The following is a 13,522-nucleotide window of genomic DNA, read 5'->3' on the forward strand; positions in this document are numbered from 1 at the left end:
ATATCTAGTTAGATGACTAAGATATTGGGTAACTGAGAGGTCTTTTTGACAATGCCTCTGCTATGTCCTCAATGTCAGAATACGTCTCCTCTACAGCATCCTAAACTTCTTGTACCGTCTTGTGGAGGATGAAATTTACTCCGACTTGATGTCTCTTCAGGGTTGGAATACATCTCTTTCGTAGCATTCTCTTGTGCCATCTTGTGGAGGATGAAATTTCTTATCAAATGCCTTTTATGAGAGGCAAGCACCATCCTCTTTTACAATGGTAGCTTTTGACAAGTCCAGCTATAACAAACCTATACTCTTACACGGGATCAAGCAATAACCCTTATAATGCTTTTTACACTTGGGCTAAAGCAATAACCTGTACAATGCTTTTTACACTTGGGCAGAAACAATAACCCCTACAATACTTTTTTATACTCAGGTTGAAGCAATAACCCTTACAACTAAAATAAGATGAAGCCACCATAAATGCTAAAGCAGCAACCTCCAGAAAAATAAAGACAAATTGCCATACCCATTGTTTAACTCATTCGTGGCAAGCAAATTTTTTAAAAACTTTGAGGTTTCCTTGGCTGAGTCCGTGTGAATTACCTTCTTAGGGTATTTGGCGATGCTAGTAAATGCCATGACATGAAACTTCTTCATTGTCTAAACCTGTCTACTAGACCTCGGAACATGGTTCACTGCCTTCGGATCCCGCAAGTCCTGCGACTTGAGCCTTGACTTGTGTAGCACCACCAGCTCCCAGTCAATGGCGGTCTTTGTTGGAGATCATGTGACATGAGTAACTAAAGTTTGTTAGCTTTCTCTATGGTTTAGTTTTATGTTAGCTAGCTGTTGTAAATTAAGAGGTTGCTTTACACGATCAGGCTTGTAATAGAGGCTGGCTGATTGTATATATATACCAGCATAGTCTTCCTTTTCTGTATCAATTGCTGTGTTAATACAATATCAGTTCTCTCTCCCTATCCCTCTCTGATTCGTTCCTCCATTATATCGTATTTTGACATGGTATCAAAGCCAACGGATTAACATCCATGGCATCAAATCCTAGTTCGAATTCTGCTTCCTCTCTTCCTCCACATGTCTCGTCATCACTCTCGTCTGCATCTCAGTCGAATTTTGCTGAGATGACCAAGGCGTTTAACTACATTCCAATTCACCTTGATCCGAACAATTTTCTTTTCTGGAAGGCACGGATCTCTGCCACTATTCGTGCTTTCGATCTTCAGTCGTTTATCAACAAGACGCCACCTCCTCCGAAATTTATAGCAACTTCAGATGTTGATGCAGAAGACAGTACAACGGTGAATCCAGAGTATCTGATTTGGATGCGATCTGACTAGTTGCTACTTGGCTGGCTGTTTTCAACCATTAACAAGGAAGTCTTAGCTCAAGTGATTAATTGCGAGTCATCCTCTGAGGTATGGTCGTGTCTAGAGAATTTATATTCGAGACAAACAATTGCTAAATCTTTTTAACTCAAGCAACAACTTCGATCAGTTAAGAAAGATTCTATGTCAATTAACGACTATATACTCAAGATTAAAACGATATGACACTCTCTTGCTGCTATAGGTGAACCATTGAATGATAAGGATGTTCTTCTAGCAATTCTTAATGGATAGGATCAAGAGTATGAGCCTGTTGTCAGTCTCATAACCTATCAAATGGATGACATTGATTTAGACAAAGTGCAGTACCTTTTGTTAATGCATGAACAACAATTGAGTGTCAAGAATTCTGCTCATACGTCTGTTAATGCCGAGTCGTTTTTACTGTCGACAATGAATGTAAATTTTAGTGACAGCAAGGCAAGAAGTACTGGTGGTTCAGTGAATCATGGAGGAGGTTACATACAAAATAGAGGTGGTTATAATCGTGGAGGAAGAGGTAAAGGTCGTCAATCTAATAGACGTGTGTATTGTCCGCTTTGTGGAAAGCCAAGACATGTTATGGATCAGTGTTATCATAGATTTGATCGTAATTTTCAAAGAGGAACTTCTTTTCAATCAAGTCAAAATCCTGGTCTGATCTATGGGAGAGGCAACTCGAGTTCTTCTTTTGATCCAAGAGCCTATACAGCCTCTCACTGTGACTCTAACGAGCCCTACACTAGTGATGTAGGTTCTGCGTATGGAACAATTGGCCATTTTTCTCAGCCACAGAGTTTTGACAGCCCTCAGTCTTCTATTTTATCATATTCTTCATGGTTTGTTGACTCCAAGGCAACTAACCATATTACATCAAACCTCAACAACCTTTCTTTACATGCTCCATACAACGGCAATGACAAAGTCTCCGTTGGTAATGGTAAGAAACTTCCCATCTCATGTTGGTCTTGGACATTTGAATACCCATACACAACCAGCTTCTACCATTTCTCTATCCAATGTTTTACATGTGCCTAACATGACTAAGAATTTAATTAGTGTTTCTCAACTCACTAGAGATCATGATCTTGTGGCTGAATTTAACTCTTCTTCTTGTTTGATCAAGGACAAGAAGTCCGGGCTGGTTCTTCTCAGAGGATTTCTTAAGGATGGGCTTTATCAGCTGCATTCAGCATTTGGTCATGCTAACAGCCCTTCTGCCCAACCTCTTGAACCAACTCCTTGTTCCTTTTGTTCTAGTAGTACTTTCCTTTCAACAAATAAATGTAATAGGCCAAATTCATTTTTTCCTGAACTGCCTATGGCTGTGAATGTAGCTTTTAACAGCGCATTGTGTAATCAATAGCATGCCAAATTAGGCCATCCCTCGTTTCATATTCTGAAAATGGTATTGAATAAAATTCACATTCCCTGCTCTAGTTCTACTATTTCCTTTTGTGATTCTTGCAAGGTTGGGAAACTTCATCAATTACCATTTGTTGATTGCTCTATAACAGCAAAACAGCCTTTTGAATTACTCTATTCTGACCTCTGGGGACCTTCACCTACTGTTTTTGTTGAAGGTTATCGGTATTATATTGTTTTTGTAGATGCATATACACGGTACACCTAACAATACCCTCTGAAACTTAAATCAGAAGCCTTGTCTGTTTTTGTAACCTATCACAAGCTTATTGAAACTCAATTCCAGACCAAACTTAAGGCTCTACAAACTGATACTGGTGGTGAACTTAAAGCTTTTGTCCCTTATCTCCGCCATCATGGTATCCAACCTCGGTTCACATGTCCCTATACTCATCAACAAAATGGAGTAGCTAAACTCAAACATAGGCATATTGCTGAAATAGGGCTTACCCTACTGTCTCATGCCAACATGCCTCTCTCATTTTGGGTAGCAACCTTCAGCACTGTTGTGCACACTATCAACCTTCTACCCTCTTCTCCTCTCAAATTTTGTTCTCCATTTGAAGCTCTTTTTCATAAGCAGCCGAATTATCTTAAGCTACAGCCTTTTGGTTGTACAGGTTTCCCTTATCTTCAGCCTTATCATAAACACAAGTTTGATTTTCACTCTACCAAGTGTGTTTTCATTGGGTATAGTTATGGTCAGGCTGGTTACAAATGTTTGCATCCTTCTGAGAGAATCTACATTTCCCGTCATGTAGAATTCAATTCAGCTGAATTTCCTTATATCCAGTTGTTTCCTTCACCTATGTTGGCTTCTTTTTCATCACCTTCTACCTTTGGTGGACTTTCCACTATTGTGTTTCGATCTCTTTCGTTGTATAAATCCTCTAGAGGAGATCAGCCTGTGGATTCTTCTCCTATGGGTACAAATGGTTGTAGTGTTTCAGCCACTATATCACCATCCAGCCCTGTGGTCCCCAGATGTCAATCCCGGATTCCTCACCCTATACCTGCATCAACTCCCTCTATTCATCCTCTGGAAACCTGGTCCAAGACCAAACTTCTTGCTTCTTCTCAACTTTCTCCTCATGTCCTTGTTAGTTCCCTAGAACCTACTTCAGTTAGTGAGGCCTTGTTAGATTTCCAGTGGGTTCAGGCTATGACTAATGAATTTTCAGCCTTGCAACGCAACCATACATGGGATTTGGTTCCCTTTTCTAATGATATGAATCTGATTGATTGCAAATGGATGTTTAAAGTGAAGTATAAATCTAATGGTACAATACTTAAACATAAGGCTCGGCTTGTAGCCAAAGGATTCCATCAAACACCCGACATTGATTTTGAGGAGACATTCAGTCCAGTTGTTAAGGCCCCGACAATCCGAGTTTTGTTTACTCTAGCAGTGACTTATGGCTAGGATATTCAAGAAGTGGATGTGAATAATGCTTTCCTAAATGGAGATCTTCATGAGGAGGTGTTTATGGTCCAACCAGAGGGTTTTATTGATGATCGATTTCCCACTCATGTCTGTAAACTTAGGAAGTCGCTCTATGGCCTTAAACAAGCGCCTAGAGCTTGGTATACAAAGCTGAGATCAGCCCTACATTCTTGGGGTTTTGTTAGAGCCATTTTCGATGCTTCTTTGTTCATTAAGAGGACTGATCAGTTTGTTATGTATGTTTTGGTATATGTAGATGATATCTTGATTACCGGGTCTAAGCAATCAACTCTTCAAACATTCATTCGTGATTTGGACACTCATTTTGCTCTCAAGACCTTAGGGTCGATTCATTATTTCCTTGGGTTTGAGGTGTTTCGAAGTTCCACTAGAATATTTCTTTCTCAGTCCAAATATACAGTTGATTTGCTGAGAAAGGCTTCTATGCTAGCATGTAAACCTTGTGACACTCCTATAACTTCCACTAGTGCATTAACATCTGAGGGTGAACTATTTTTTAATCCTTCATTGTACCGAACAATCATTGGTTCTTTACAATATTTGACTTACACACGACCTGACATCTCCTTTGTTGTTAACAAGCTTAGCCAGTTCCTGTTCTCTCCGAAACAGCAACACTAGGTGGCCTGCAAAAGTTTACTACGTTACCTCAAAGGCTCTGTTGGTCAAGGATTATTATTCTCCCCAGTTCCTTCTGATCTACCACTTGTAGTCTACTGTGATGCTAATCATGCAGGTTGTAAAATTACAAGAAAGTCAACAAGTGGTGTATGTGTTTTTCTTGGCAACAATTTAGTGGTGTGGAGCTCAAGAAAACAAACTATTGTAGCTAGGTCAGTTGGAGAGGCTGAGTATAGAGCTATTGCTCAAGGTGTCACAAAAATTATGTGGTTGGTTTCTTTGTTTTCTGAATTGGGCCTTAAATCTCAGCCTACGCCAATTATTTGGAGTGATAACATGGCGGCTAAGAGCATTGCAAAAAACCCAATATTTCATTCTCGTACAAAACATTTTGAGATTGATCTTCATTTTGTTTGAGAAAAGGTTGAGAAGGGAGAAGTGGAGATTAGATATGTTCCTACATCTAATCAGTTGGCTAATGTTTTTACTAAAAGTATTCCTAAGAACAGATTTCAGTTGCTATGTACTAATCTGGGCCTACGGATGTCTCTTGCTCAAGCAGCTCATTCTAAGACAATTGAAGAACAACCATCGGTCAACAGGAAGTTTGTTTTGAGGGGGAATGTTGGAGATCACGTGACATGAGTAACTAAAGTTTGTTAGCTTTCTCTATGGTTTAGTTTTCTGTTAGCTGGCTATTGTAAATTAAGAGGTTGCTTTACACGATCAGGCTTGTAATAGAGGCTGGCTGATTGTATATATATATCAGCATAGTCTTCCTTTTCTGTATCAATTGCTGTGTTAATACAATATCAGTTCTCCCTCCCTATCCCTCTCTGATTCATTCCTCCATTATATCGTATTTTGACAGTCTTCTTCGCCTTCTCTATTGTGAGCGACTGTCCGTCTATGACTAACCACTTGCATCTACCATCTTCAATGCCGGAGTGTGGCACTGTGTTGCCCCCTTTCATCTTCTCCAACGAAGGTGGGATTTCGGTTTTCGAGTTTTTGTGTTGCAAACCCTTTTGTCTTTCCCGTCAATCTCTGTTCTGCGACCCTTCGCTTTCTCCATCGTGACTGCAATCGGTCAGTCATCCCTTTGATGGCAACAATTGTGATTGCAGTTAAGGGCGACGACGACAGTGGTTATGGTTGGGGTTACGGCTATGGCAGATGAAGTTAAAGGAGATGACTAGAGATGAAGGAGATGTGCAGGTGCCAACGATGGCAGAGATCTTCACCATCTTCGTCACTCTCTGTGTCTCTCTCTCCTTAACTCTTCGTCTCACTACTTTGATACCATGTAGTTTTTGGACAAAAATAACTTCTCTCACTTTTCATTTGATAGGACATACATATATATAGAAAATACAAGGGAGAAACTGCCCATATGGAATCAGTTAAGAAAGGGAAAAACTGATTCGATTAAGAAAAATTGTCACCTAGAGATAAGAAAAAAATAACTATACACCTAAATACAAAATTGCAATCACATGATTTTCTACATTTTTAATATTCATTATTGTATCCATAATTATTAATGATTAAAATATAAAAAGTGTTGCATTTTGTCTTATCATTGCAACATCTATATCCTTATTTTGCACAAATCACAATATCATACACCCTTCATCATATGCATATCAATGTATTGCCTAATAATCGAAATTTTGGAACCAAATTACAAGTACCATGAATATGAAAAGTGTATCAAATCTAACAAGGATACAATTATGTGGATTAGGGCACCATAATGAAAACACCAACACCACAAAAAGTTGTGGGTCTTGTCACAGATTAAATGAGGTGTCTATCTTGGTTAGATGGGAGATGCAAACACCAACTATTAGATTCAGATGTCACGACACGGCCAACACTGTAATTGCACACTATTTGTATTTCTATTGATTCTATTGATTGTACTTTGCTAATACTATTTTTTATTGCACCTCCAGTTACAATAACTAAACAACAGCAAGCCTATAAATAGGCTAATTGTAGAGGATGGGGATTCATGTGGAAATTAACAAAAAATCTTTTGCCTCCAATTCTCTATTCTCCCTCTTTTCTTGATGTTCTCCCTCCCTTTCAGCCTAACTCTCCCTCCAATTCTCTTTAATTCTCAAATTCTACCCAAAACAACCACTGTCAAATCTTAGGATCTAACATTGAAGTATTCGCGAAGTGGGAAACAACTCCGTAGTTATTCTTTAGCACATTAATTGCAAAATAAATCTATCTTTTCATATGGAAATTTGAATCTTAGTTGCTAACATATCTCATGGATAATACATAGACATTTCAACACCTTAACTTAATTCAAAGATTTGTGGAAAAGACATTCACTCTTATCACTAAACTAAATTTGCACCCTATTTCGAAACAAGGTACATTGTTTTGTCACCTTACCTTGGCATGAGTCAGTGTGTTTTGCCTGCCACATCTATGGACAAGCTTAAATCACAAGGCCCTAGGCCTTGTCATGAGTGTGAATGGGCCTTACTCAATGAGTAAAGCATACCACTTACCTCAATTGTGCATATCCTCCACCTTGAAAATGTATTTTTCTCATTTCCAATTCCTTAGGGTCAATAATTTGTGACCAATCAACTCTTCTTCCTTCAATCTCTCAACTATGGATAATTGATTGTATCTTCTCATTTTGAGTTACATTGGTGTCACAACCTAGGGTTGGGCTAGGGTTTAGAAAGGAAATTTAGAAGAATTCGAGGGAGAGAGAGAGAGTAGAATTGGAGGGAGAGACTAAGCAGAAACAGAGAGAATAGAAGGAAAACTGCGGAAATCAAGAGAGAGAAAATGTAAGGAAAGAAGCTTGAATTCAATATTTCATTTCATAATCCATTCTTTATATACGATAGCCTATTTATAACTGAAAGCATATTCTAGAAATAGCACCCATGTGCTCTTCAATAGATATCATAACCACCTATAGCTAAGGGAAAATATCTCTAACAGAAAGGAGAAAAAAAATACAAATACTACTCTTGGAACGTGACAAATTTCCCCCCTTAAAATGTTTCTTGTCCCCCAAGAAAATTACTACCATTGAGCTATTGTTCCTTTATCCAATTCCAGTTGGCTATCCTACTTCGTTGTCTTCCTCTAAGCCTTCCATATTCAACAACTGTCTTCTGCATTGGTGGCCCGGACTGAATTTGTCCCCGCATTTAGAGGATAATCTAGGCCTTCTCTTTGGCTCCATAATAGGAGGTTTGGCTGCATTAGGGTTAGTGTGAACCCTAAGATGCTCTTTTCCTTGAGTTAGACCTGAGGCTGCAGTCCAAGCATTTTCTCCCACCTCCTAACTACTCAGAGGATAACCTTCTATTAGAGTTCCGAGCCTTTTGAAAATAGCTTCTAATGCAAGCTCCTGCATTCTCACCTTCTCAGCTGCTTGCTATACTGTTTCTGGCTACATCATCTTTGCAATCAGTTTTAATTCGTCATTCAACCCAGTTACGAAACTAGACACAAAATATGCTTTCATTCAAGGTTAGATAAGATATGATCACTAACGATTTCAGCTCCTCAAACCTAGTTTGATACTCTTCTACCGAACCTTCCTACCTTGGCTTATTGAATTCTTCGATAATGTCCATCCTAGTTCTTTCCCCGAATCGCATACAGAAATCGTCCACAAACTCCTGCCAACTCAATTTCATCCTCCTCCTATTCCACCCTTGGAACCATACAAGTGGTTGCTAAATTCACCTTTCGTCCTTCCGCCACTCTATATTAGTAAAAGAATCGTTCACATCTCCATATCCACCATCTTGGTTTGTCTCCTTCGAATACCGGAATGTCTAGCCTCGACAATGGGGGTGTGATACTGATTCACTTGTCCCCTAATGGAATTTTTTGGTACAAATTCCGATCGTTCCTCTGTTTCCAGAAGATCAAGAGCATGCTGCCAAGGTCTTGCCTCTATTGGAATTGAAGCCGAGGTGGGCCTTGGAGGGAAGTTTGTTGGCAAGCTCATGTTAGGAATTATGGAGAATAGACTTAGGACAGTTCTTAGCTGCTGTCTAAAACTAGGGAATTCTTCTTGGAGAGTGAAGAAGTCTTCTCTCAGATTTCTCTCCACCGCCATTGTTGAAGTTTGCCTCGAGTTTTGTCCTAGAAGATAGCAGAACCAGAAGGAGTATAAAAGAGTAGTTTTGGCTGAAGAAATTAGGCAGCTAGGGGTTAAGTGTAATTAGTACATTTTGTTGGGGTTAATATGTAATTTCCCTAAGTTAGTTAGTTGCCTAAGTGTGTCTGCCTCCTCTATAAATAAGAGGGCAAGGCAACAGTCTAATAACTCCTCTCTCTTGTCAAGTTCTCTGTTTCTATTGTGAGTATTCTTTGTTCTAGAGAAAGTGAGGCATGTGTATTGTGTTCTTTAGTTTTCTTGGAGTGAACAAGGGTTGTACTTGAGCAATAGGGTTGAGAGAGGGCTTGGGCTTTGTACTGATCAGTTTCATCCTAATAAAAGGCTGCTCTTGATGGGTGTTTGAAGGCTGGATGTAGGATTGCCAAATGCATTCCGAACCAGGATAAATCTGCGCCTAATGCTGTTTGGTTTGATCTTTTAAATTCAGTTATTTTCTTTTCTGTTGTTCATTTTTATGTTCTTACATTTACATTACATCCGAGAGTCTTTAAGAGGGTTTATGTGAGGGTTTTCTCGCCTAAGGGTGTAATCTAAGAGTCCTAAGGTTAACAGCCATCATGTCAACTCTGCCTCGACTAACTTCCTCTTGAGTCTAATGGAGGCCAAGTTCCATCATCTCCAACCTTTCCTCTATCCGTTCCCGGTTCTATTAAAGGCCCGTCTCCATCGCATCCAACACCACATCTCCAATTGTTGCATCCTCGTTCCTTCCACCATCACTAAATGCACCTATTACTTTTGATAACTTGGCTACACAGCTCATCGAGTCCACTGATGGTGATAACCGATCGAAATTATGAAAATTCCGATCGTCTTCACTCAATCAGCTTCTAGCTCACTGAACCCGATCAATGGATATTTTCAATCGTGATGGCACTGAATTTCGATCGCTCGGAATTGCTGCTTGCTAGAAGTACTCGAAACTAAATGGTCGAGAATCGCCTAGCTCTAAACAGCTTTGATTGGATTTGCTGCTTGCAGTTAAGTTGATTGCTCAGACTCAATTTGCGATCATTGTGATTCAACAACCGCCCCCAAACCTACTTCCACTTCGCACCTTCCTTTCTCGCTAGAATCAACGCCTTTGTCTAATCACCGTCCAATGTTCAGAGGACCACTGGCTCTAATACCAAAATGTCACAACCTAGGGTTGAGCTAGGGTTTAGAAAGGAAATTGAGAGAGAGAGAGAGCGGAATTGGAGGGAGAGACTAAGCAGAAATAGAGGGAATTAAAAGGAAAACAAGGGGAATCAAGAAAGAGAAAATAAAAGGAAAGAAGCTTGAAGTCAATATTTCATTTCATAATCCATTCTTTATATACTATAGCCTATTTATAACTGAAAGCATATTCTAGAAACAGCACCCATGTGCTCTTCAAAAGAAATCATAACCACCTATAACTAAGGGCAAATATCTCTAACAAAAAGGAAAAGAAAATTACAAATACTACCCTTGGAACATGACAACAGGGTAATTAGTCAACACCAGTCGACTTCTTCCTTTACCTCTTAATTGTGGGTTATAATGGATTGTCCCAACCTCACTGTCGATTATTCAAGCAATAGTTGACTACAACAGCCATCAATTGACCTTTCTTACATGTCTACCTTACATACACTTAATGTCAATTCACAATCAAGCTTATTCATGAGATATTAGATGCAACAACTCTCTCTGTGATCAAAACATATCCCCATTTCATTTTATATCATAAGATCAACATGATAGATAAACATTTAAGCATCTACATAAGGCGCATAGTGTTGTGTATATCTTCCTCCCTTATCTACCCCCCAAGTTGGACATCTTCTCCAACATTTCCATGGTCTAGAATTTTAAAATGCAATGCATGAGAATACATTCTCAATAAGGCATGGCATGGCAATGCAATAATACACAATAGCCATCAATCACACGTTTCATGAAAGTAGCCCTTAACCTTGAAATTCCCCATTCATTGCATGGGGACCTCCTAGGTTCAAGCCTCATTTTTCCCTTTGACATCATTGTCGCATTATCTCTGTGGCCCCAGGCCATAATCTCACATTAGCCAACATTCTCTACCATTACAAAAGGGGTATCACAACACATTCATGGCAATGAACCTTCTTTACCAACACATACTAGACTCAACATATTTATACAACATACCCACATTATACTCATGTATCATGCATATATCATTTTGTCATTATGTAATAGCCATAATCATGCACTTACCTCCTTAAGAAAATAGCTTCAACAAAACTTCCTCAGCTTTCCAGCATTAGCTCAACTATAGTAATTCTCTTTGAGAGCCTCCCACTCTACACTTGATTGAATTGTAAAATGAATAAAGAATGGCCTATTTATAGGCCAAGGGAAATAGTTGGGCAGTTGTCCTCTTCCTCTCTTGCCTTTGCATGCATCTCATGCATAAAAATAATTCACTAGGTTGCTTTAGCACACCCGGTCCCCTCATGTTGCTTCTAGAAGCTCCTGCAAGCTTTTCCAAGACCATAATCAACTTCCACAAATCTCAACCAAAATTAATAATTTTTAACATCATTGGAAACCTCTCATTAGCCGACTCCATATGGTGGGATAAAGGCTTAGTGTGTTGCTGGTATTTATTGGAATCCTCTCATTATGTCAAATAGCATATCCAAAATTTAGCTAATTATCTCCTCACTCAACCTCTTAAATTTAGTATGTTGTTGTTGGTATTTACTGGAATCCTCTCAATGTCAAATAGCATAACCAAAATTTAACCTGCTACCAATAAGTCAATCAAAAGTTGACTGATAGTCAACTCTTCATCCCTGCACATCAACCCTCCCTCCAGCTGATTGTAGGTCAAATCCCGACCTTCCTTCCACTATTTCCCTCTATTTTTCTCATACCAACATACAAGGCGTCACACAAAACACTTGAGTTGCTTTTAGCAAGGAACTCAAAGTACCTAAGATACCAAAAGACCCCATTTGGGTATTCAATTGTTGTTGTGTCTAGCATTTTAACTTAAACACACGCATCCATGCCAGAGCCGAAAAAATTTTAAGCAATTGCTTTAATTATTCAAGGAACCAACCATAAATAAATTAAAAACAGAATGAAAGCAGCATATGGTGAAGCACAGGTGGAGGATAATGACACCTGAAGTGTAATAAAACTTATTTACAAAGAATATCCCAAGAATCAAACATTTACACACCAGATCATCCCCCTAAAGAACAATTGAACTCAAGAGACTGCTAAAATGCAAACTTTTTGGTTCATCCAGCAGGTAGAGGTGGATTCTTTTCAACTCAATAGAATGAAATAAATGCTTATAGAGAATGGAATACATGCAAGACTGCAGTAGCTGTACCCATAGAATTCAAAAATACACAAGCTAAGCATATCCTTAACACACTCCATCAGCATTTTAGATGTCATAAAATCAAAATTCTCAACAACATTAGAGAAATTATATAAACTAATTCCTATAGTAAAGGGCAAGATCAATATATCACAGTCCATGCAACAAATGACTGGTCTTCCACAATATTAACAACAGTCCAACTACACCGTACTGCAATTCGCGTACAGACCATTAACATAGCCGAACAAGGATGTAAAACGCAATCCAAAACTAGAAACGCAGTGCCACCAAAGTTAAAAGCCAAAATACCTTGCAAGTGGATACCAAATCCATCTACGATAAAGCCAAAAGATAAACCCCAAATTAGTCGGTGGTCACTGTCAAACGCTAGGACATCAACAACCAGACCCGTCCACCCCGGCCGTGTTCGCCTCCAAATAACCAGAAACGTAACTGAAATGATCAAACACAAACCCCGCAGTTAACTGATTGACATGCCAATCTCCACAATTACTCGAAAACACTATAATTTTTACACTAATGCAGCGAATTTCATCATCGGTACCACAAACCGAAACCCTAAGCATCAACATGGAAACATCAAACCCCGAGAAGCTTACAGATAAGTGCAGCGAGTACAGAACTGAGGCGAGTTGGAATTTCCGTCGATCGAATCGCAGAACGAATAATTAACGAGAGTGGTTGGATGCGACGACTAGACGAATAGGTGAGAGAGATTGCCGCCGCCGACTTCAGCTTTCTCTCTCATGGTTGGCTTTTACTTTTTCTCTACCCCTTTGCTTGACCCAGACCGGCCCGGAGGCTGTTGAGCCCCGCCTACAATTACAATGCTTCGGACTTGTCCTCGATTATGAAATCTGGTTCAATCTTCCCGGACGAATCCGCGTTCCGATTTGGCTTCTTCGTCCATGCACGTCTCGCTCTCCTCAATTGCTACGGGTTGCGAAACAATTAGTCGAATGGAGACCCCGAGAAAACTTGTTACAGGTTTCGTTCAAATTTCAATGCAGGGGTAAAGATGTCTTTTTGTATTCTCGGCATCAGCATTCGGCTGCCATATTCGCAACCTCTACCATAGTCTTGTTCAT

The 13,522-nt window shown here is 39.4% G+C and overlaps 1 protein-coding gene across 4 annotated transcripts in view; it reads right to left on the reverse strand.

Annotated features, from left to right (window-relative positions):
- LOC127813853 (E3 SUMO-protein ligase SIZ1-like) overlaps window positions 1-13,320 on the reverse strand; it is an 81,015-nt gene extending 67,695 nt beyond the window's left edge. For 2 of the 4 annotated variants that reach the window (XM_052354954.1, XM_052354946.1), the window contains exons 1-2: window positions 13,034-13,317; window positions 12,723-12,866 (exon numbers count right to left, since the gene is read on the reverse strand). In XM_052354954.1, coding sequence (XP_052210914.1) covers window positions 12,723-12,746 — 24 coding nt within the window. In that variant the 5' untranslated portion in view covers window positions 12,747-12,866; window positions 13,034-13,317. Of the gene's footprint in view, window positions 1-11,290; window positions 11,549-12,722; window positions 12,867-13,033 lie in introns of those variants that run through there. The other 2 variants (XM_052354961.1, XM_052354968.1) reach the window with 2 other exon arrangements.
- Window positions 13,321-13,522: the final 202 nt, after the last annotated feature.

The sequence above is a fragment of the Diospyros lotus genome, chromosome 1 (genome assembly GCF_014633365.1).
Source record: "Diospyros lotus cultivar Yz01 chromosome 1, ASM1463336v1, whole genome shotgun sequence".
Taxonomy (NCBI): Eukaryota; Viridiplantae; Streptophyta; class Magnoliopsida; order Ericales; family Ebenaceae; genus Diospyros; species Diospyros lotus.